General features: G+C 42.8%; 1 protein-coding gene across 2 annotated transcripts in view; it reads left to right on the top strand.

Moving 5' to 3' along the window:
- The window catches only part of CPM (carboxypeptidase M), an 87,509-nt gene that overhangs the window by 43,968 nt on the left and 20,704 nt on the right, over positions 1-22,837 (top strand). For both annotated transcript variants that reach the window (XM_039245645.1, XM_039245644.1), the window contains exon 3: positions 16,574-16,671. In XM_039245645.1, coding sequence (XP_039101576.1) covers positions 16,574-16,671 — 98 coding nt within the window. The remainder of the gene's footprint in view (positions 1-16,573; positions 16,672-22,837) is intronic.

Genomic DNA, 22,837 nt, shown 5'->3' on the forward strand with positions numbered 1-22,837 from the left:
CTTTGTTAGAGATGTTAATTAGCAGCAGGTGGGATGTTTGGTTGGGATGAATCCATAGAATATGTGACTCCTGATCTTGAGGTTGTGAGTTCGAGCCTCATATTGAGTGTAGAGATTACTTAAAAAATTAAAATCTTAAAACAAAAACTAGCACCAGCTTATGGTTCTAGGCAGCACCTATAACTGTAGTGTTTCAAGTATGCTCATATTCTTCTTGGCTGTGTTAGAAATGAAACAGAAATGTAAATAAATCTCACACTTAACCACTTCTTTGAAAACGCTTGAGTAATTATCATGTAACTTCTCAAGTTTGTTGACAGCAAATAAATGCTGTGATATTTTTTTTAAAGGATAAATTGAAAGGATCCATGAAAGCTACACTGAGGTCTGTTGGGTAAAGTAGGGCCTCTCGAGTCTGTGTTGGGCTGGGCTGGGCTGGGTGACAGGCCCTTCTTTCCCAGACTTCCACTTCTCAGTGGCCACTGCCTTGTCCCTACCCACCCCCTCCCTTCCTCTCCCTTAAGAGGAATGGTGATCAAATTGAGACAGAGAGAACAATTCCAACTATTTACATTCCTTTATCCCCCACCCTCATCCAAAGGGAAGAGATGGGACTCAGGATTGAGCTTCCCTAACGCCTAAGCTTTACTGATTCCTTATTTTTATCCTGTGTTAGTCACTTGGCCTTTGGCGGCCTGATGACTTGATGATCAGCAGGCTCAGTGGTCACATAAATCCTGATCTAAAAATATTCTTGTGGGTTTTTTTTCTGGTTGTAGTAAAAATAAAAAATGTCCTTTAATTAACATTCACGTTTACATCAAGATGATTTTTCTTTCTCATTACTTGCAGAGATGTAATAAGTTGATATGCCTTGGTTTGAGATAGCTTACATAGTAATTTCTTAACTCCTTTTGTAGGATTGTTCTGTGTTTTCATGGGAAGAAGCAGCCTGTGCGTTTCTTACCTGCAGGCCACCATTCCCTTCCTTATGGCCTCACCTTTCAGGTGAACAGCTCTGACCTTTCTTGATCCTGTGTCTCACCTTTATAAGCTGCAGAAGCCAGTGGATCAGGCCATGCTTTTTTACTTTTACCTTTTTTTTTTTTTTTTTTTTTTAAATATTTTTATTTATTTCTAGGAGAGAGAGACAGCGTGAGCAGGGGAGGGTCAGAGAGAGAAGGAGACACAGACTCTGAAATAGGCTCCAGGCTCTGAGCTGGCAGTCAGCACAGAGCCCAACGCGGGGCTCGAACCCACGAACCGCGAGATCATGACCTAAGCGAAAGTCGGACGCTTAACCGACTAAGCCACCCAGGCGCCCCTACTTTTACCTTTTTGAAACCTCCCCTCTCCTCAGCTTTTTATTTTGAAAATTTTTAATCCTATAGAAAATAAATACACAGCCTTCATGTAGAGCCTCCAGTTAATATTTTGCCACATTTGGTTTGTCTTTCTCATGAGCTTTCTGTAGATTTTGCTGAACTGTTAGAAATGGTCAGCAGTGGGCCATATCATCCCTAAATACTTCAGAGTGAATCACCTAAAAATGGATTCTTCCTGCCTTATCATAACACGCCATTATTAAACTACAAAAAATAATACTCAATGAACAATATACTCTATCTTAAAGTTCTCCAATCATCCCAAGAATGCCTTTTATAATTTACTTCTCTTAGAATCCAGTCAAGGCTCAAACATTGGATTGTAGTGTTCTGTCTCTTTAATCTCATAATCTGGGACAGTCCCCCTCCCTTTTGTTGACATTAACCCACGCATATTGAACCAATTTTATGTCTTTGACTGATTTCTTAATGAACCAATTCCTTATCTACAGGCTCTTGGGCTATGCCCTTTCAGTGATGAGTTGGAGCCCCTCCATGGCAGAGTGAGACTGGAAATTCTAACATTGGTTTCCAGCCTCATTGGCCCGGAGGTAGTTAAAATCTGTGTGATGGCTTCAGTCATGTTGGTAATAAGCCACGTAGGAAAATGTGAAAGACGTGTTTATGGTTAACAGTTCAGCAGGATTAGCTGAGCTGACCAGTTGCCTGCCCTACCCTCTGGCCATGTGAGCTTGGCCAGGCTCAACACCACCCTCAGGCATCTCATCCTGGGAATTCTGAGTGAGATTCAGGTCTTGGACTTAAAAAGTAAACTCACTGGATGTCTGGTGATATGAATGTTTTATGACTTTTTTTTGCTAATAGACTTTGAAGGACATGTTTTCTCAAGATGGCCCCTTCCACTTTCTAAATCCATACTTCGCATTTTTTTTTTTTAACTTAAGTATGTATTGGTCTATCTAAGCTGATCTGATCTGCAGATCTTCTGGAACATACATTTCTGCTGACTCTTGGCACAAAGTCTCTATCCATATGTTATGGACACTTTATATTTCAAGTTTTTCTTTAATTGTTCTAATGCTGCATCATCTGCTAGAGCCTATAGTTTGTCATCAGCTAATTCTGTTCACTCGAGGCCCTCAAGCAGATGTGTGCTTACCATGTTTCTGGCACTATTCATAAAGCTTGTAAGGATTAAATGAGATAGCTCCATGAAGTGTGAGTACCCTTAATCCCGTAACCAGGATGACAGAACTGATTCACTCAGAGAGATGAAGCAATTTGCCCCATACCACATGGCTAGTAAGGGGTTTAAACCCTGCAATTTGATTCTAGAATCTGCGTCAATACATAATGCTGCTGCAGGGATACTGCCTATCTTTTAAGAAATACCAGATGATGTTTTGAGGCAGATGGTGTAGCAGTGAAATACTGGTTTTAATGTCTTTACTAAACTATTTGTTTGTTGAAATTTAAATTTTTTAATGTTCATTTTTGAGAGCACAAGTGGGGGGTGGGCAGAGAGAGGGGGACAGAAGATCCTAAGCAGGACAGCAGACAGCCCAATGCAGTGCTTGAACTCAGGAGCCATGAGATTATAACCTGAGCCAAAGTTGGACGCCTAACCGATTAGACTAATCTACAAACAGGGGTGCCTGGGTGGCTTAGTTGATTGGGCGCCCTACATCAGCTCAGGTCATGATCTCGTGGCTCATGAGTTCAAGCCCCACATCAGGCTCTGTGCTGACAGCTCAGATCCTGGATCCTGCTTCAGATTCTGTGTCTCCCCCTCTCTCTGCCCCTCCCCTGCTCATACTGTTTCTCTCTCTCTCAAATATAAATAAACATTAAAAAATAAAAATAATCTCAGAACAGTGATACTAGTGAGAAGTCCACCGTTTTTAATCCCACGAATCTATCAGACATCCTGGTTTTTGGTCAAGTCGAGTCCCTGAAGGACCCCATCTCATGTGGACAATTTCAGGGCTTCTGCTGTCAGGAGCTCTGCATCCTTCTGTCTGGACTCTGGCCCAGTTCACTTTCAAATGAAAGAAAGACTTTTAGGGCACAACCGCAGGGAGTGGGCTGATGGAAAGAAACAGTTCTGTCCTCCAAAGTAGTTTCTGAAGAAACTAATAAATTAGTTGCCTTTATTCCTTACCACTAAAAGATGACTTCTTATGGTAAAAAGATAAATAGACAATGAGGTTAAGCCAGCCCCCAGCCAACTGTCTTTTTCTGGATCAAATGGATGTGAATCGACCTCATTGTAAATCACAGTGCTCTGACACCTACAGGAAACTCATAAGAAATAAAAGCAGGTAGGGAGAAAGAACTGGAACATCAACACTGAACGAGAGAATGCCCCTGACAGACCATGAAAGAGAACTCTCAAACTGACAATAAATGTATAGTGCTAGCTGTAATTATTTCATCTTTTAAAAGAGGATTTTTTTTTTTAAAAGAGGATTTTAAAAATCTTTTGCCTTGTTTGCATTTTAAGGTGATACTCAACTTGGTTACTATGATTGCTGAACTCTTCAAAAGGATGATCTGATTATGTCTGACTTCTCTCCCAAGGGACCAAAAAGGGAAGTTCTCAGCTTTTTATAGTATGAGGCCTCTAGAGGTTTTCACTTGGGGGATTTAGAAACCAGTTTCCTGTCTCTGTGTGAGGGGGAAAAAAAAGACTAGAAAGGCTCATGGGGAGATGATGGTGGTTGGGACATGAGAATGATGGCTAGTTCTTAAAACTCAATTTTTTAAAACTTCTTATAATTTACAGCTTAAAAATTAAAATTGCTAGAGGAAGCGGAACAGATTCATCAGCCTCTGACCTGGGAATAGAGTGGGAGGACCAGAGAGGGTAGACTTGCCAGAGGAGAAAGGCAGCGGAATTTACTCCAATCTTGTTGAGTTGCTGTTTAGTGATTAATGAGACCAGCTGCTCTGCTTCTCTTGGAGTCGTGACTAGTCTTGAAATCAAAAAGAAGAAAAGAGAATTTATCCCAACTCAATGCATTTTTTCCTTTCCTTTTTTCAATTATAAAAGGAAGTGTTGGGGTGCCTTGGTGGCTCAGGCAGTTAAACGTCTGACTTTGGCTCAGGTCATGATCTCACGGTCTGAGTTTGAGCCCCACATCAGGCTCTGTGCTGACAGCTCAGAGCCTAGAGCCTGCTTCAGATTCTGTGTCTCCCTCTCTCTCTGTCCCTCCCCTGCGCATGCTCTGTCTCTCTTGCTCTCAGAAATAAACAAAACATAAAAATTTTAAAAAAAAAGGAAGTGTCCAACTCAAAGCCAGATAGTAGGTTTGGATCTCCTCATTCTCACATGGTAATACTCCAAGAAGGTCCATCTACTCTAGAATTGCCATCTAGAAAATTGGATCCCTCTCAAATGGTACTTTGAGTACTAGCTGCAGACTTTTCCATGATACTAGAAAACAGTTGCATCTAGTCTCTGGACCAGGGGTGACCCCAGCTCCAAATGGACTTCCTGAGTCATTAATTTATCCAGTCATCCACCATTCGACAATCTTGTATTGATCATCTATTATGTATGGGCCGTGCATGATCCTGGATTCGGCAAGCACAAAGATACACAGCCCCTTGCTTATAGGAAAACCTGTGGTTTCAGTGGTGTTAGGAGAGGGGCTGCAGAAGTACTATGAATGCTCAAAGGAGAGAGTAACTCGAGCTGGCAAGGGATGGGACCAAGAGAGGAGAAGGGTAAGAAAGGTGTTGGGTAGAAGGGGCTTTTGGTTGAGCCTCGAAAGCCAATAGAAGTTGGCCACTTTGATCAGGTGAATAGAAGACTATTCATGCGTTGAAGGTACTGTGGCAGATAGTTGTCTCCTTTTGGAACAACACATGATTAAGAATGGCTAGAGGGGCGCCTGGGTGGCTTAGTTGGTTAAGTGTCTAACTTTAGCTCAGGTCATGATCTCATGGTTTGTGAGTTCAAGCCCTGTGTTGGACTCTGCGCTGACAGCTTGGAGCCTGGAGCCTGCTTCAATTGTCTGTTTCCCTTTCTCACTCTCTGCCCCTCCTTTGCTTGAATGTGCTCACTCAGGCTCTCTCTCTCTCTCTCTCAAAAAATAAACAAGAAGAAAAAAAAAAAAGAATGGCTAGAGCCTGGTGTATAGGGTTACAGTGGGGGGCTCAAGGCAGAAAGCAGACAGAGCATGAAAGGTCTGGTGTGCCATGCTGAGGGCTTGGGTTCTATCTTGATGCCATGGCAAACTGTTACAGAATAAGCAGTGGAGCAGTGAATGAAAAAGATTCACATTTGATTAACCCCCCAAATAATGGAAAGTTTATAAGATATTATTCTTCATTTGGACTGTGTTTTGTCTTTATTTTTTGAGAGAGAGTGAGCAATACAGTGCAACCTGGGGAAGAGCAGAGAGAGAGAGAGGGGGACACAGAATCTGAAGCAGGCTCCAGGCTCTAAGCTGTCAGCACAGAGCCCGACAGGGCTTGAACCCATGAACCATGAAATCATCACCTGAGCTGAAGTTGGACGCTTAACTGACTGAGCCACCCAGGTGCCCCTGGACTTTGTTTTTTCAAATGGTGAAAATGATGGCAGAAATAGAAAATTAGGGGTGCCTTGTTAGCTCAGTCAGTAGAGCATGCTATTCTTGATCTCAGGGTCCTGAGTTCAAGCCCCACATTGGGTGTAGAGATTAGTTTAAAAAATAAAAAATAAAATATGACATCCTAGAATACTTTAAAAAAAGAAATCAAGAACGAAAGCAATAAATAGAAAATCAGTGTTTTTTAGGCCAGTATAATCAGTTAGTGATTTACAGTTGTTTCAGCTGACTAAATGGCAATTTCAATAGGCTTTTGATACCTAATTATTGAAGGAATAAATGGGAAAATTAAAGGCTAAGCCTTTGTATAGGATAGTGGCTTTCACAGTGAAGATGTACCTGATTATTGTCAAGTTCCTATGAGGACTTAGAAAGGCTTCTGGTCGCCTCAGGGAGCATTCAGTCCATCAGGGCAGCACTTGCTGGCTGTGGTGCTGGCTGCTGCTCTTGCTCCGTCTCCTAGCTGTGGGTGAGCAAAAAGCCTTTGCTGTCCAGTGCCTGGCTCCTGATGTCAGGTAGGCCTGTGTTCCAGCAGGTTACCGGGCTCCCACTTTGCCCGTGCCTGTGTTTCAGTGCATCCTTCAGGGCCTCCTCTGTTCACCTTGCTTGACACTGCCCCACTTTTCTTCCACATATCAAGTATTTAGGTCCTTTTGTTGTCTGTTTTTCTCGATTCATGTCCAACTTGGCACTAGAATTCAAAGCATTATTTCAGCTCTGGAATCATGTCTGTCCACATACAAATGCCATTTGATGGTGCAGGCAGTAATAACGAGATTATCTGGGGGAAAATTTCCAAGAGACAGGCTTTGCCAGTGATGTCTTACTGTGGTATTACTTTTGATTACAATGTTTTCAGTGCATTTGAATAGTGATTTATTGGCTGTCCTCTGTCAATCAATAACTATCGTGAATGTGTAGGACACCTTCTATGCTATAAAAACAAAACCGTAGAACATGTTTAGTAATTGGTAATTTGGATTGAGAAGTGAAATACACAGAAGAACATTATTAATGGAGATTTGTGTATATTTTGTGCCACATGAGTAGTTTTAAAGCCATGTTTTTAGGAGCACCTGGGTAGCTCAGTCAGTTAAGTGTCTGAGTCTTGATTTGGGCTCAGGTCATGATCTCGTGGTTCCTGAGTTCAAGCCCTGTGTCATGCTCTGTGCCATCAGCTTTGGATTCTCTCTTCCTTCTTCTCTGCCCCTCTCTTGCTTGCTCTTAATCTCTCTGTCAAAATAAAAATACACCTGAAAAAATTTTTTAAAAAGCAGAGCTTTTAAACTTTCCTCACCCCTGGGTCACCCCCACAAAATTTTAGGGTTCTGGGAACCCTCTTTCTGGAAAAAAACCCACTGGTTTTCAGCAATAAGAATGATGGACATTCAGTGGAGGGAAGGATCATTTGGGGTGGGTAGGTTACAGAGGGTATATCAGACAGGAGAGGCTAAACTCCAGAAATTTTTTAAACCCTGAATCTCGATGGGTTATAACAGCAAAATAAAGGTTTGTATCTTACTCACGTGTTTATCATCAGTTGGGACTTGGTTCCCTGTTGTCTTCCCTCCAGGACCTAAGCTGACAGCAGTCTCTATCAGAATATTGCCTGTCTTGTGATGGAGGGAAACAGGATAGCAAACCATACTTTGGCTCTTCTAGCTTCTTCCCAGAAATAACCTGTGTCATTTGTAGCCACATTTCATTGGCCAGAACAAGTCATGTGACTGCACCTGAGCTCAACAAGGCACTGAATGTTGGGCCAACAGTAATACAGAGGCCTCTGCTAAAAAGACCTTGACATAGGTGGGTTGCCGTGATTTACCATATTAGACACAATCGAGAAGAAGGATCTAACTGCTCAGGCAATGTTGACAACATTAGGAACACAAAACTCTTCCATGTGAAACCCTTAGAAAACTGAAAGGGAGAATTTTGTCTTACCTATATAATTGAGCAGAATGTTTTTTTAATGCCAAATATATAGTGTCTTTTTTTTTTTAAGTTTATTTATTTTGAGAGAGAGAGAGAGAGAGAGAGTGTGTGTGCGCAGACATGAGGAGGGGGGACAGAGACAGAGAATCCCAAGCAGGCTCCACACTGTCAGGGTAGAGCCTGATACGGGGCTCAAACCCATGAATGGTGAGATCATGACCTGAGCCGAAATCAAGAGTTGGACAGATGTTTAATGGACTGAGCCACCCAGGTGCCCCTTATAAGTGCTGTTTTATAGAAATATTGTAAAGGAGAAATCAGGGTGGATCAAAGTAATCTGGGAAAACTTCTTGAAATTAGGTTTTTGTGGAATGCATAAGATTTGAAAAGGCTGAAAATTCAGTGATGCGTTTTAGGTCAAGGTCAACAGAAGTAAACATGAGGCTGAGCCAAGGGGTAGAGAAAGGAGCCTGATGCCAGGGGGAAACATCTGTGCAGGGTGGGCGATGGAGGACCCTGAAAGCCATGGGGAAGAATTTGGATCTGATGTGCCAGTATTTACTTAAAAAAAAAAGTCCTGAGATACACCAATACCTTGTGAAACACTGCAGTAGATATTTATATAGAACATCTGCTATGCACCAGGCACTGATAGCTAAGAATATAGCAGTGAACAAAACAGGCCAACCAAACAAAATAGTAAACATACAGGGAGTGCACTTGTATGTTGCATTCTAGTTGAGATAGACATTATACAAGTAAATGATTCAGTTTACAGTCTTGAAGAATGAAAAATGCATGAAAAAAAAATACCGATGACTGGAGAATGATCGGGCTATCCATAGCAGTGTGGTAGTAGTGGTACATGGGGGATGAGATGGGGAGGATGACCAGACACGAGTGAAGACTGATAAAGTGAGGGGGTCCTAGTTAACAGCCAGCCCCCACAGCCCCAGCATCCAACAGCAGGATTGGCACACTCTGCTGATGAAAGCCTCCTTGTCCAGGCCTGGTCCGTCCATGTACAAGATACCAGGAATACTGGGTCTAGAGAATGTGGCCATTGGGATCTACTGCTCGTGTTTCAGTTGGAAAAGGGAAGTGGATGTGGTTCCTAGATCCAGTACATTCAGGTGTGACACCCATGCAGAAGCCCTAGTGATCTCTTGAGCCCCGCAGGCTCCTCTGGGCCCAGGCCCTCACAGCAGGTCACTCCACTTGGGACCCCACACCAAGATCAGTGTACAGTGGGAAACTCTGGTGCAGCAGACTTTGGAGTCAAAAAACTGCCTATGAGTTCTGGGATGCCTCTCTTGTCCCCTTCATCCCCATGTCAACCTCAGCCACAAGACTCAAGGCCTTAATGGAATTTAGAATTGCCCCATCATTGCTTCCAGGCAAAGCATAGTAGCAGCAGGATCCCTGGGACACCCGATTCCTTTCTGAACCCCTGAGCCCTTTCACAGCATGTTCCTCTATTCATAAACACAAGATCAGCTTCATGGCGATCAGGTGGCTGACTTGGGGGGTCATTGCATCTGTTCAAGTATGGGTTCTTGGCTTTGCGTGTACAGAAGCAGACTGGGTGTCCATGGTGGCTGGCCAGAACCCCTCTATTCAGTACTGAAGCCACAGTGAATGAGGGCTGGTTTGCCATGAAGGGAGGGCGTATGCATGAATTTTGTGTTCCAGAGACCGGATGTGTTTACTTCTGTTGCTATTCCATTCTCCCTACTTTTTAAGCTTCCTCTTTGTAGATTAGAAGCCAAACATTTCAGGAAAAGCATCTAGCAGTCAGGTCCCCTGAGGTATATCCACTCCAGAGTCCACAACTTTGAGGCAAAGTCACTAAGGCTTCTCAACACCAGAAATGGTGCATAGAAAGCTTGGGGGCACCAGTTTGCATTTCTTTCACTTTTCTTTCTCTCTCTCTTTTTTTTCCTGGTTAACATACAGTGCAATATTGGTTTCAGGAGTGGAATTTAGTGATTCCTCATTTACATACAATACCCAGTGCTCATCCCAACAAATTCCTCACCCATTTAGCCTATCCTCACCACCTCCCTCCATCAACCCTCAGTTTGTTCTCTATCATTGAGTCCTTTATCGTTGGTTTCCCTCTCCTCTTCCCCCACCCCCTTTCCATATGTTCATCTGTTTTGTTTCTTAAATTCCACATATTTGTGAAATCATATGGTATTTGTCTTTCATTGACTTATTTCACTTAGCCTAATACATTCTAGCTCCATCCACGTCATTGCAAATGGCAAGATTTCATTCTTTTGGTGGCTGAGTAATATTCCATTGTGTATATGTGTGTGTGTGCATCTTCTTTATCCATTCATCAGTTGGTGGAAATCTGGGCTCTCTCCATAGTTTGGCTATTGATGATAATGCTCCTATAAACATCAGCGTGTATGTACCCCTTTGAATCTGTATTTTTGTATCCTTTTGGTAAATACCTAGTAGTGCAATTGCTAGATTTTTTTTTTTTTTTGAGGAATCTCCATACTGTTCTTTTTTTGTCTTTGATTTTTCATCTTTTAGGCAGCTAGAGCAGCATGGCCAAGTGGCCAGGAACAGAGCGTGTGGAGGGACTACCCTGCTCCATCTCTTGTTATAGCAGTTCTTTTTTTTTTTTTAAGTTTATTTATTTTGAGAAAGTGAGGGAAGGAGAATCCCAATGAGGCTCCATGCTGCCAGCAAGGAGTCCAGCACAGGACTCAATCTCATGAACCATGAGGTCATGACCTGAGCCGAAATCAAAATGTGGATGCTTAATGAACTGAGCTACCCAGGCGCCCCCGGCACAGCAGTTCTTAAATTTCAGTATGCATGAGAATCCCTTGGGTTCTTATTAAAACAGACTACTGGTCCTCACTCTCAGTTTCTGACTCCGTATATCTGGGGTGGAGCCCAAGAAAGTGCATATTTAATGAGCTCCCAGGTGACATGCTGCTGGTCCTGCAGCCACACTTGGAGAATGATAGCCTTCTGAGGTTACCTAAGATTGTGTCCACCCGGGGGAAAAGTTAATGATACTAGTAGCTCCCATTTTGGGTTGTAGGGGTTAAATGAATATACATAAGGTGCTTTGAGCTATGAGTGATACTATTATGCAAGCACAGCCAGTCTGGAAAGTTTTGCCCAGGCTTTTTGTCCCTGTTTTATTTGCTCTGATTTGTATGTGTTTTGTTTTTATAATGAGCCACTTAGCAGGAACCTCTTTTTCTCTACTTCAGAGTCAGAGGACATGTGAACTTTGGAGGCTGGATGTTCAACCTGACTTATGTAGTGTGCTGTTTTTACGTCCATTATTGAATGTAGGGCTTCGTAGCTGTGTGTCGAGCTGTGTGTGTGTGGTAGTGTGAACGTGCACAAGTGTGAAGGTTTGGTGTCTGGTCTTTGACTCATACTTAGGGAAGGAGGAACAGCCTCACAACAGCCTTGCCCGCTGGGCTGTTCTTCCCACTTCTACATGAGGACGCCCTGTTGGGCAAGCTCTCTCAAGCTCTGACTTCGGTTCAGAGGGTAATTGTAGGGATACACAGAGCAATGCAGAGTCTGGGAAAGCAGCAGCTTGATTCATCCTTCTGGATACCAGAGCCTTGTGGATCATACAGTACATACAAACAAGCCGCGTGAAAAACTGGAATGTGCCTCATCATCGCAGCCGCTCTGCTCCAGGGACCAGGCCACCCAGGCAGAGTCTCTGCTTCTCGCTTCTTGCTGGGCATGTCCCACTGACACGCTCCGAGCAGAATCTGACAGGCTAGCCCTCAAGTCGGGTGTCTTGTCTTGGCTCAGTTGGTCGTAGCCAGGTCGTGGCAGTGTGGTTTGCTCCAGGCACAAACCATAGCAACACAACACTGAAAAAATTGCCTGGGAACGTTTCCCACAGGGTGAATTTGACTCTGACCTATCTAGAACTTTTGGGGAGATTAAAGCAGCCTGGAGTCCTCAGGAGAATACAGATTTTGGAATCAGACCTGTGTTAGAACCCTGTAGAGCCCTGGTTCTGCCATTCGAATCAGTTTCCTTTTTTTTTTTTTTTTTATGTTTATTTCTAGGAGAGAGAGAGCGAGACAGCGTGAGCAGGGGAGGGTCAGAAAGAGAGGGAGTAACAGACTGAAACAGGTTCCAGGCTCTGAGCTGGCAGTCAGCACAGAGTCCGACGCGGGGCTCAAACCCACAAACCGCGAGATCATGACCTAAGCGAAAGTCGGACGCTTTAACCGACTAAGCCACCCAGGGGCCCCCGAATCAGTTTCCTTAACAGTAAGTTGTGGGTACTGCCCACTACAGGGAGGTGTTGTGAAGTACAAGGAACAAAGTGCTTAGCATGGGGTCTGATGCAAAGGAGAAAAAAAATTGATTTCACCACCCCACCAAACCCCTTGTCATTCATGGTGTGCCATTGTCCACTCTTGTAGACTATTATGTTAAGTTAAGCTTTATATGCTATGGAATTATTTCCTTCCATGGTCCTTTTTTTTTTTTTTTTTTTTTTGACAGCACACCACATGAACTAGGGGGGGAGGGGTAGAGGGAGTGAGAAGGAGAATTCCAAGTAGGCTCCATGCATAGCTTGGAGCCTGACCTGGGGCTCAATCCCATGATGCAGGGATCATGACCTGTGCTGAAATCTAGAGTCAGATGCTCAACGACTATGCCACCCAGGTGCCCCTCCCTGGTACTTTTTAAATGAAAAACCTGTTTTACATGATTGTAGTTTATATAACTTGTATTTTGATTTATTTTACATTATCATGTAAGAGTTTTGCTATAAATTCTGTACGTAATTTTAGTGGATATTCTGTAATTTACATAAAAATACTTAGGTGGCTCAGTCAGTTAAGTGTCTGACTTCGGCTCAGGTCACGATCTCATGGTTTGTGGGTTCCAGCCCCACATCAGGCTCTGTGCTGACAGCTCAGAGCCTGGAGCCTGCTTCAGATTCTGTTTCTCTCTCTCTCTATGCCCCTCCCCTGCTTGTGCTCTGTCTGTCTGTCTCTCAAAAAATAAACATTAAAAATTTTTAACTTTTTTTTAACATCTAACAAAAGAGTATTGGTTGAATAAATGGTAATCATATAATAAAATATTAAACAGCCATTTAAAAGGAGTTAGGAGAAAGGAAGGGGGTGATAGGCATGGAGGAGGGCACTTGTTGAGATGAGCACTGGGTGTTATATGGAAACCAACTTGACAATAAACTAAGGAAAAAAAAAAAGAAATTAAAGCTACCTGGGAAAGATCTGTGAACACAAGTCAAGTAGGATGTGTTTTCAGGAAAAGAAGGTGTGAGGAATGGAAATGCATCTTTGTGGAGGGAAATGAAAGTAATTTCATCCTAAAGAAAGACAAATTGTTTCAAAATGGGAAAGAAGAAGAACAGGACAAAATCTTAATCTAAGAGAGAACATTGTAAAAGGCTTATGGAAAAGGAATTTAAAAAAAGAATTACTGTGTGATCAAGCTAAGACTAGAATGAACTTAATTAAGCTACATGAATGTTGATACTCAAAATAAACTGGTACAAAAATTTAAAAATAAATAAAATAAAAAGGAGTATACTTGTTAACATAGAAACATGTTCATGATTATATGTAAAATGAAATGGTTTTACCTAAAGATCAGGTACCTCTGAGATCTATCTGGACATTCACTACCTCAGTCTCAGCAAGCTTTCGAATTTTAATGGGCCTCAGAATCATCAAGGGAGCTTGTTAAATGCAGGTTTGGGGCTTTACCCCAGAGTTTGATTTAGCAGATGGGGCTCAGGAGTTGGCATTTTTACAAGGATCCAGGTGATTCTGATGTGGGCATGACACGCCTCCCATCTCTACCTGTTGAAGCTATACTTAGCTTTCCAAACTTCTCCATCTGCTCTCCCCTGAATTCCTAAAGCACTTCTTGGCACTAATTGTCTGCTTTCTTGTCTTTGGATCTTTATGAATCCTCCTAAAACTTTTCCTGATCTTCCAAGCAAACCCAGTCAGGCACCTATGTTACCTCCCCGAAATTTTTGTCGAGCTCCAAGTTCTTGAATATAATATAGATCATGAAATCTTTGGAATCCAAGTTTCATTAACACTAGTGAAAGATGCCAAGCATTTCAGAATTCTTCAGCACATCTGGTGTTAGAAAGAGTTTGGGGGAATAAGGATAGTCTTTCCAACCTCGATAAGAAAGAAAATATCTTGTTTAAATTACCCTTATCTTGGGAGTCATACTGTGAAAGGTAAAGTTTGTCCTTTGTGCATTTACTCTGGTCTAAGCCAAGGTGGCCAGTGCTTGTGGATAGGGGGTTGAAACCCTTCAAGAAGCTTGTCATTCCAAAAGCACTGCATGAGTATCTTCCAGGATCATTGGTTGGTTTTCATTCTCAAACTTGATGCCACTGAGGTTATTCAAGGTAAATTTCTCATCTTGCAGTTCACTTAGGGGCCATTCATGCTAAAATGGAGATTGAGTTACCCACAAAGTACTTCTTCACTTAGGTATTACTGGTTTGATTTCCCTCCTTCCTTAAGCCAATTAGTATTGGCTATCCATGTCAAGTCATGTTTTGTTGTCTTTCCCTACCCTTATGTAACAGGCCAGCTGTTGCAGATTGGTTGTGGTATTGTTATCACAGTTGGTAAATATTATGTTGAGATGATACTGAATTTTCCCCCTAGGAGGGGACTAAGTCCTCTCCTGTACAAATCTGTGATTATTCTAGCTTTAAAAGCATTAATAGCTAGAGAAAAGAATTTTCCAGATGGAACCCTAAAGAACCAGGTTTACTAGCTCAGTCAGAAAAGGTTTTTTTGTTTGTTTTTTTGTTTTTTTTTTTTTACTCATATGAAAATACTACCTTTGTAGGATTGAAACTCTGGATGACCAAAGAATTCATACTGGGGAATAGAAGCTTCTAGAGTTAATGAAATGGTTCTGATGGGAAATCACTGGATGGCTTATACTTGTCCACATGGCAAACTTGGAATCATTCTTCAAAACCCTGTTCAGAAATCATCTATAAATTCCTAGATCTGGAAATCTTTTCATGATCCCCTCCTTGGGGAAAATTAGCCATTTCTTGTATTCTACAGGCACAGTAGTACCTATATACATTTCTCTGGCCATATACATTACAGTCTAGTGTAATGATGTGTTTGTACATTGCTAGTCCCCACTTAGATCAGAAACCCACTGGGTGTAGAGAGTATAACTTACCAGTACAGTCTGATCACCTGCCTAAATGGCTGGATATAGTAGTACTAAATGAATGAATGAGGATTCCACACTAACCAGGTGGTATCAAGTCAGATAAATGGCATCTTGTGGGTGTTTTCTGAGAAATCCTGCAGTTACTAAATTTAAAGCATCACTCTGTCATGAAAAATTTTCCTAAAATAATTTTATAATAAGTATGAATGGTGGAAAATACAGGCTGAGTATCTTATTTCTCCCTGGATTCCTCATGCCAACTGAGTGTTCCTCAGTCTGTGGGACCCCTGATTTAGGGGACTAGATCTAAAATTCCACATAAATCTCCACATTAGTGCAGGAGCTGCTGTTAATTAAATTCTTTCCCTGGGCTCTTGAACTCCACAGAAGGCTCAGATATCACGGACGTTTGAACTTTGTATCTATGTGATAGTTTTTTCAAACCTGCTCCTCAATTTCTAATTCTAACATCTTTGTATTAAATGAGACTGATGACTAAAGGAGATGATTTTAGGACTGAAAGGGACCTCTTCATTTTACTGATTAGGAAGCCAAGCCTCCAGAGATACCGGCAGTTTTTATTAGTAGAAGATGTGCTAGAATTGAAGTCAAATAGGTCAGGTCTTGGCTCTGGGACTCGAATCACAGCCTCTTACTGGCTGTGATCAGAAGCAGCTTTACTTAAATGTTTGGAAGATCAATTTTCTCACTTGTAAAGTCTGGTTCACAATCCGTCTCAGTGGGTCGTGACAAGGGATTACTGAGATAATGTGTACCGGGGTCCCAACCGTGGTGTCTGCACAGAGCAGATGCCTTGTGGTCTTTAATCGCGGCCCTTCCTTGCCCGAATCCTGCTCCTTACTGCAGGATTCGGATTTAGAAGTTTTCCTTGAGGCATCATTAGGATACTTTGTAGTTTCTAGTTTACTGGACAAGACTCATGCACATCAAGGACACTCCTTGCCAAGGAGCTGTGTTACATCAGAGTTTGAATACAAGATTCAGGATTTCTAACTTTAAAAACAATCTCCCTTTGGAGTTCCATGTTTTATTGCTTGTTGCTTTTTTCACTTCTCTTGCACTGAGAATTATGGCACCCTCCCAGTCAACCACTGACTGCAATTTAAGTTTGTAGAATTATGAAAATTAGCAAGATCATTTCTGAAAAGCACTAGGGACTCAGAGCAAAGCATATAAACATTTTAGAAAAATAAGATTTATGCAACCTAATCAGTCTTCGATTTTTAAAAATCACATTCTAAAACAGGAAGTTAAATATCCATGCTAAATTGAAGGCATCTGGGCTGGTAGGGAACTAAGCATTTTAGGCACAGAGGCGTCAGTCCTATGCACTCTGGGCATCATGAGACATGAATCAGGTGGGAGAAGCCGCAGTTTGCTCTGTCTCCTCATTCTCCTGGAGTTCATTTGTCATCTTCAAACACAGCTCATGTTTCTATCTTTCTCTTCCCTGTAAAGGCAGAAAACTGTGGGTTCTTGCTGTGGGCCGCTTCCCAAAGGAGCACAGAATTGGGATTCCAGACTTCAAATACGTGGCCAACATGCACGGAGATGAGGTATGTATGTGGCTCGAATATCTGAAAGGTCACTAGAGAAACTTCCCCTCAGGTCTCTTGAGTTCCATGTAAATGCTAAGGAAGCAGTATAAATTGTACCAAAGAATCTGGAAAGGTCCTCTCGCAAGGCCTTCTGAGAGAACGTAAGGAACCAGGGCCTGACAGCCACCACAGCCGGTGCCCTGGGAGGGTTCCTGGAGTCAGTTCTATGCTGGGACTGGAAGAACAGTCGAGTTCAAGCTCTGCACTGCCAGCTAGGTCCCCGAAATCCTGGGGATGACTTCTCCCGTCTCCCAGTGGGCAGCAAGGTGATGAGCTAAGGAGCTATATTCTTTTTTTTATTATTTTATTTTTTTTTAGTATTTATTCATCTTAGAGACAGAGCAAGAACAGGGAAGGGACAGAGAGAGGGAGACACAGAATCTGAAGTAGGTTCCAGGCTCTGAGCTGTCAGCACAGAGCCCAACGCGGGGCTCGAACCCACGAACTGCAAGATCATGACCTGAGCCAAAGTCGGATGCTCAACCGACTGAGCCATCCAGGTGCCCCTAAGTAGCTGTATTCTATTTGAACTCAAAACAGAAGATCCCAAGTAGCTCATAATATCTATTTTTTTTTTTTAAAAGCATTTGTCACCTTATTCTTGTACTCAGTGTTTTCAATACTGAAGTTTAGACCATCAAGCTTAGGGTTCTCTCATTCAACAAATGCTCTTAAATTTAATATCATGTATTGCCTCTTTTCCAACCTTTCAGGCATAAACTCTACTTTTGGTTTTGATATCATGTTATTTATTTTGTTTTGTGATTACCCCTTCTACTAGCCAGTCATTTCTGCCAGGCATTTGAGGGTGCTCTTCTCTGTTTCTTCCTTCCCTCCCTCAGAGTATTTAAGAATGTGGCAACTGCAGTATTTTCTGTTCGCCAGGCCCCCACATGCCTGGGCAGTCAAGTGGAGGGGAAGGATAGTTCCCAGTCATCACAGTCAAGAAACTTTACATAGGAATATGGGTAACACCCTATAGAACGTAATTTAACTTTAAAGAACGTCAAAATAAATGCATCATGCAATAAGTACCACCTACTGACTTGTTAACACGCTTGGGAATTTGCAGTAGTGTGGGAGGTAGGCTCTAATCAGATGCTGGGCTCCCTGTCCTGGCTTAACCCTCCCTGACCCCAGGCTCCTGGGAGCAGGACCCAGCTCTCCTGACACACGCAGCCTGCCCTGTCCCAGGCATGCTGCCCGACCTGTCTGGCCGGGAGAGGGTACTTTGCAGCTGGAACCCAGATGCAAACAAACACTTGCCTCTAAGGAAGGGGTTGGCCTTTGTGAGTAGATGGAAGGTCAGTGCCCCCCATGACTCCTGAGTGTGAGCGGGCTGTGCCTATCAAAGACTCGATATCGCCGGGAGTCTGACCAATATTGTTGTAATAAAACAACTGTTCGCTGCAGACCGCAGCCCAGACTTCCCTCTTGTCATCTAGTCTACTGATCAGGGTCCCATGGAATCCATTTTTAGAAAGAGACCTACAGCACTCATGAAGTTCAGCAGCTTATTTATCAAATTCTTAGAATTTCAGAGTTTGCGGCGTGTTGCTCAGAAATTGTCCTCTAACTGAAACTTTCAAAGAGAAGCCAGAGTCCTTTCCCTCACTCACCTCCAAATCTGCTTATTCCTCGCATGCACTTTCCCAGATTTCTGGCATTTGCTAATATATCCCATCACATCCGGGCTCTCCAGCTCACTCTGACTCTTTGAAGAATGCTACGGACTGAGATCAAGAAGGGGAAAGGGCCCAGTGTGTTTGGGGGCAGGGACCTGAGGCCTTGTTATCCCCTGCATGTCCCCACTGGTAGCAGTATGAGGGCACTGTGGGCCATCGAGGAACTTATCCTGAATGTGAGATCTTATGCCTTCTCCCCTCCCGGTACATTAGGAGCTGGGGACAGTGATGGCTTCACACAGGAGCTGAGGAGTCTGAGTAAAGGGTCCAATCACCTTACTCAGCCTTCTTCTCTCTCTCAGATCTTTTGGAATTTAAAGAGTATTTTCAAGGACCTACTGTTAAAAAGCTACACTGTTATAAAAGCGGTGCACCTGGGTGTTTCAGTCAGTTTAACACCTGACTTCGGCTCAGGTCATGATCTCGTGGTTTGTGAGTTCAAGCCCTGTGTTGGGCTCTGTGCTGACGGCTCAGAGCCTGGAGCCTGCTTCAGATTCTCTCTCTCTCTCTCTCTCTCTCTCTCTCTCTCTCTCTCTCTCTGTGTGTGTGTGTGTGTGTGTGTCTCTGTCTCTCTCTCTGCCCCTTCTCCACTCATTGTTCTGTCTCTTTCTCTCAAGAATAAATAAAACATTTAAAAAATGTTTTTTTAAATAATAAAAATAAAAAGCTACACGGCTAACATTTTAGGTCAATGGTTCTCATCTTTAGATGGGTTCCTCACTGTTCTGCCACAGATTTTGAGTGCTGGCCTCAGGATGTATGGATTTTCTATAGGAGTCTGTGGAGAATCCCACAGGGGACATACATGTATACAGTGGCATGGTGGGCACAATTGACCACACTATTTTTAAAGTGTTTCTTCCTGGGGCACCTGGGTGTCCAAGTCAGTTGGTTAAGCATCTGGCTCTTGATTTTGGCTCAGGTCATAACCTCAAGGTTCATGGGATGGAGTCCCATGTAGGGCTTTGTGCTGGTGGCGGGGCGGGGTGCAGGGTGGTCCTGCTTGGACTTTTCTCTCTCCCTCTCTCTCTGCCCTTCCCCCACTTGAGCACACACTCTCTCAAAATAAATAAACACTTAAAAAATAAAAAATAAAATGTTTCTTCTTTTTCGTGGACTGCACCCCACAGAGGTGTGTGTGTTTCCCACACTCTGTACGACGGCTTGATGGTCCTCAGCATCAGCGCCATCAGGCGCTGAGCATACCTGCTGTTTCCCCTCATGAGTTTTTACTTTACCTCCTTATGCCTTGTCTTAAAATCCAGTCTTTTTAGAATTAAAAATAATCTATTGTTATTATAAAATTAGTCATGTACCTCTTAGAAAGAATATTGGTAAATAAAACACTATTTGACCTTCCAAAAATTAGTGCTGTTAATTCCTTACTATTTATCCTTCTAGATGCCTGTGTGTGCACATGTGCACTTTTATTTAATGAGCTATGCTAATTTGCTATTTGTAACATTGTTAAGTTAATACTAGCTACCCTTTCAGGTCAATAAGAGTTTGTCCTGTCTTTAACTTATACCCCGCTTTCTAGTTTCTCAGAATGTCCCCCCGATTGTCCTAACCAGGATCCTGTCCAGGCTCATGCATCACATTTGGCCAGTATATCCCTTGAGTCTCTTTTATTCTAGCAGTTAAAGGATCTTTTCATGATTCTAGACTTAATAAAGAGACACGATCAATTAACTGTCCTGAAGAATGTCCCACATTCTGGATTTTTTGCTTCCTTTCTTGTTATCTTCCAACTTGTGCCTCTAGTCCCTCAGTTTCCTTTCAGTTGGCAGCTAAATTTAAAGGTTTGCTGTATTGAGGTGAAACTTTTTGGCTAACATACATGTCTTGGGAATTGTGCAAATGGGCTAATTTGGCTGGTGCTGAGGGTTTGCAAAAAAGCAGACTTCTGGTAGCAAAATCAACTTAAAATGGCCCCTTTGCAGTCAAGTATTATTATAAAAGTGATGTTAAACCTATTCTTGTATACTATTTTTCTTGTCTTCCGTCACCGTGCCGTTGGCTCATGCCCTTCCAATGACGCTCACTGTGCCATGTTGATCAGACTGGCAAGTTTCCTTCTCCACAGCACTTCACGAGCAAATGAGAACAACAGGCAACATTAACAAGCCTGGGCCACACTAGGTGCTTTGGTTGCTTTTGCAGCAGACATATTGCTTAGTCCCGGTTACCCCAAAGGGAACTGGGTTCATGCTGGTCCTAGGCTGCCCAGTTCCGAGCCTGAGCACCAAGCCTCACCCAGCTGTGGATCTGCTTCCTTTACTCTCTTTGCTGCCTTCTACGGGTTCTGTTTTTATCGCTTTCATTTCTGTGTATACATGTGTGATCTGTCACAAATTAATTTTGTTTGGGTGGATACCTGGAATAAATCCAGGTCCCCTCTCTGTTCCTTTCTATTTTCTACTACCTGCTTCCCTATCCGAGATTGCTGTGGAATCACACAGAGCAACTAACAGAGTGCCCTTTGATCAGCCTTTGTCACACTTGCCTGTGATGAGCCTTTGTCATCTAATGTTTGTGCTCTTTTCAGAATAACACAGGGTTTCTGAGTTCCTACCTTTCTCATTTTAATAAGACTAGCAGGTGTTTCTCATTGCCATGTGTAGCAACATGGATGGACCTTGAGGGTGTTATGCTGAGCGAAATAAGTCAGGCAGAGAAGGACAAATATCATATGTTTGCACGTATAGGAGGATTAGGAGGAACTTAACTGAGGAACAAGGGGGAGAAGAAGGGAGGAAATGGTGGGGGAAAGGGAGAGAGGCAAACCATGAGAGGCTCTTGAATGCTGACAAAAACTGAGGACTGATGGATGTGGGGGGGAGGGGGGGATGGGCACGGAGGAGGGCACTTGTGGGGATGAGTACTGAGTGTTATGTGGAAACTAATTTGACAATAAACTATTTGTTTAAAAAAAAAAAGAAAAAGACTAGCAGGTGTCTTCTAGTTCATCCGGGTCCTCCGTTTGCCCACACACTGGCCTGTTGCATTGTAGAAGTCCTAATTCTAGTTTTGATTTATGTAGGCTCCGAATGGGCCATGCAGACACATCTGAGGTCTAGCAAGTGTTTCCCATTGGAAGGGATGATGCCAGCACACACTGAGTGGGGCTCCCTGCCCTTCCCTTCTTCCACAAATATTGACGTTGTTTGAGAATGCTGTCTCTGTCCCCCTTGCCCTTGCCCTCCCCCTGCTACTGACTGGCTTTGTAGTAAACTATGACCAATAATCTACAGTCAGAGTGCTACTGAAAACTGGGACCATGCCCTGAAACTGGGACCATCTCATACCTTCAGCCTAAAGGTGGGCACAGGAGAGGAGCCTGAGAAAATCTCTTCCATGTTCCTTCCTCGAGGCCTCCTCACACTGTTTTGTGCCTGTCTGCTAGCCTGTGGTTTTTAAACTTGGGTAGGAAGAAAAAATCTTGAGTGATCTCTACGTTGTTAGGACATCTCTAATTCCTCTCTAATGGAAGTATTGAGACACGACTATGTGCTGAGAAAGTTGAGTGCCAGTAGTTTTAAGCTAAGCCAGTAAATAGGCAAAGTAAAGTCAAGTCATGAGCAGGGTTCACAAGGTTCCCTTGACCTCAGGGTCCATGGTCTTAAGTAGTGTGGCGGGTAGGTATTCATTATGTTCTTGTTATGCTTAACAAATTGCCAATTTGGATTCTCACCACCCCCCTCCCCCCCAGGTCCTATTTCTTAAACATCAGTGAATTACTGTTTACTGTGATAGGTTATCCAGGTATAGACTTTTGAAATAGCCACATCACACTTAGAATTTCACATTTGTGTGGCATTAACTTATAGTTTATTATATTCTAGGTATATAAATTGAAAGCAAAAACATTCCCTGGATAACAATGACCATATTTTTCAATCTAAAACTAAAGGATAATGGATAAATGATTTTCACACACCTTCTAGGCATAAGGGACAGTTTGTGAGGGATGCCTGAGTGGCTCAGTCAGTTAAGCATCCAACATGACTTCAACATGACTTTGGCTCAGGTCATGGTCTCACAGTTTGTGAGTTTGAGCCCCATGTGGGGCTCTATGTCTCAGTCTCTCTCTCTCCCCCTCACCTTCTCCCCCTCCCTCCCCCTCCGTTTGTGCTCTCGCTTGCTCGTTCTCTCTCAGTTTATGCTATAAAGCTTATATCCCTAGATGTTTATATTTAGAGGGTATTTTAATGGTTTATATGAACACTAAGACATAATATCTGAATTTTGCATGTGCTGGAAAATCTGGAATGTGTAGCCAACATGCAGTACAGGTTCCAAATGTACTAAAAACAAATTAGTACATACTTCCAGATGCTGTTGGCCAAGCTCTTTTTTCCACCATTATCCCAAATGATAGCAAAATGTCCTCAGTTAATGCATCATGGTTTTGGAACATTAATTGGGGGGGAGGGGTA

The sequence above is a fragment of the Hyaena hyaena genome, unplaced genomic scaffold (genome assembly GCF_003009895.1).
Source record: "Hyaena hyaena isolate Hyena2069 unplaced genomic scaffold, ASM300989v1 scaffold_262, whole genome shotgun sequence".
In the NCBI taxonomy this organism is placed as follows: domain Eukaryota; kingdom Metazoa; phylum Chordata; class Mammalia; order Carnivora; family Hyaenidae; genus Hyaena; species Hyaena hyaena.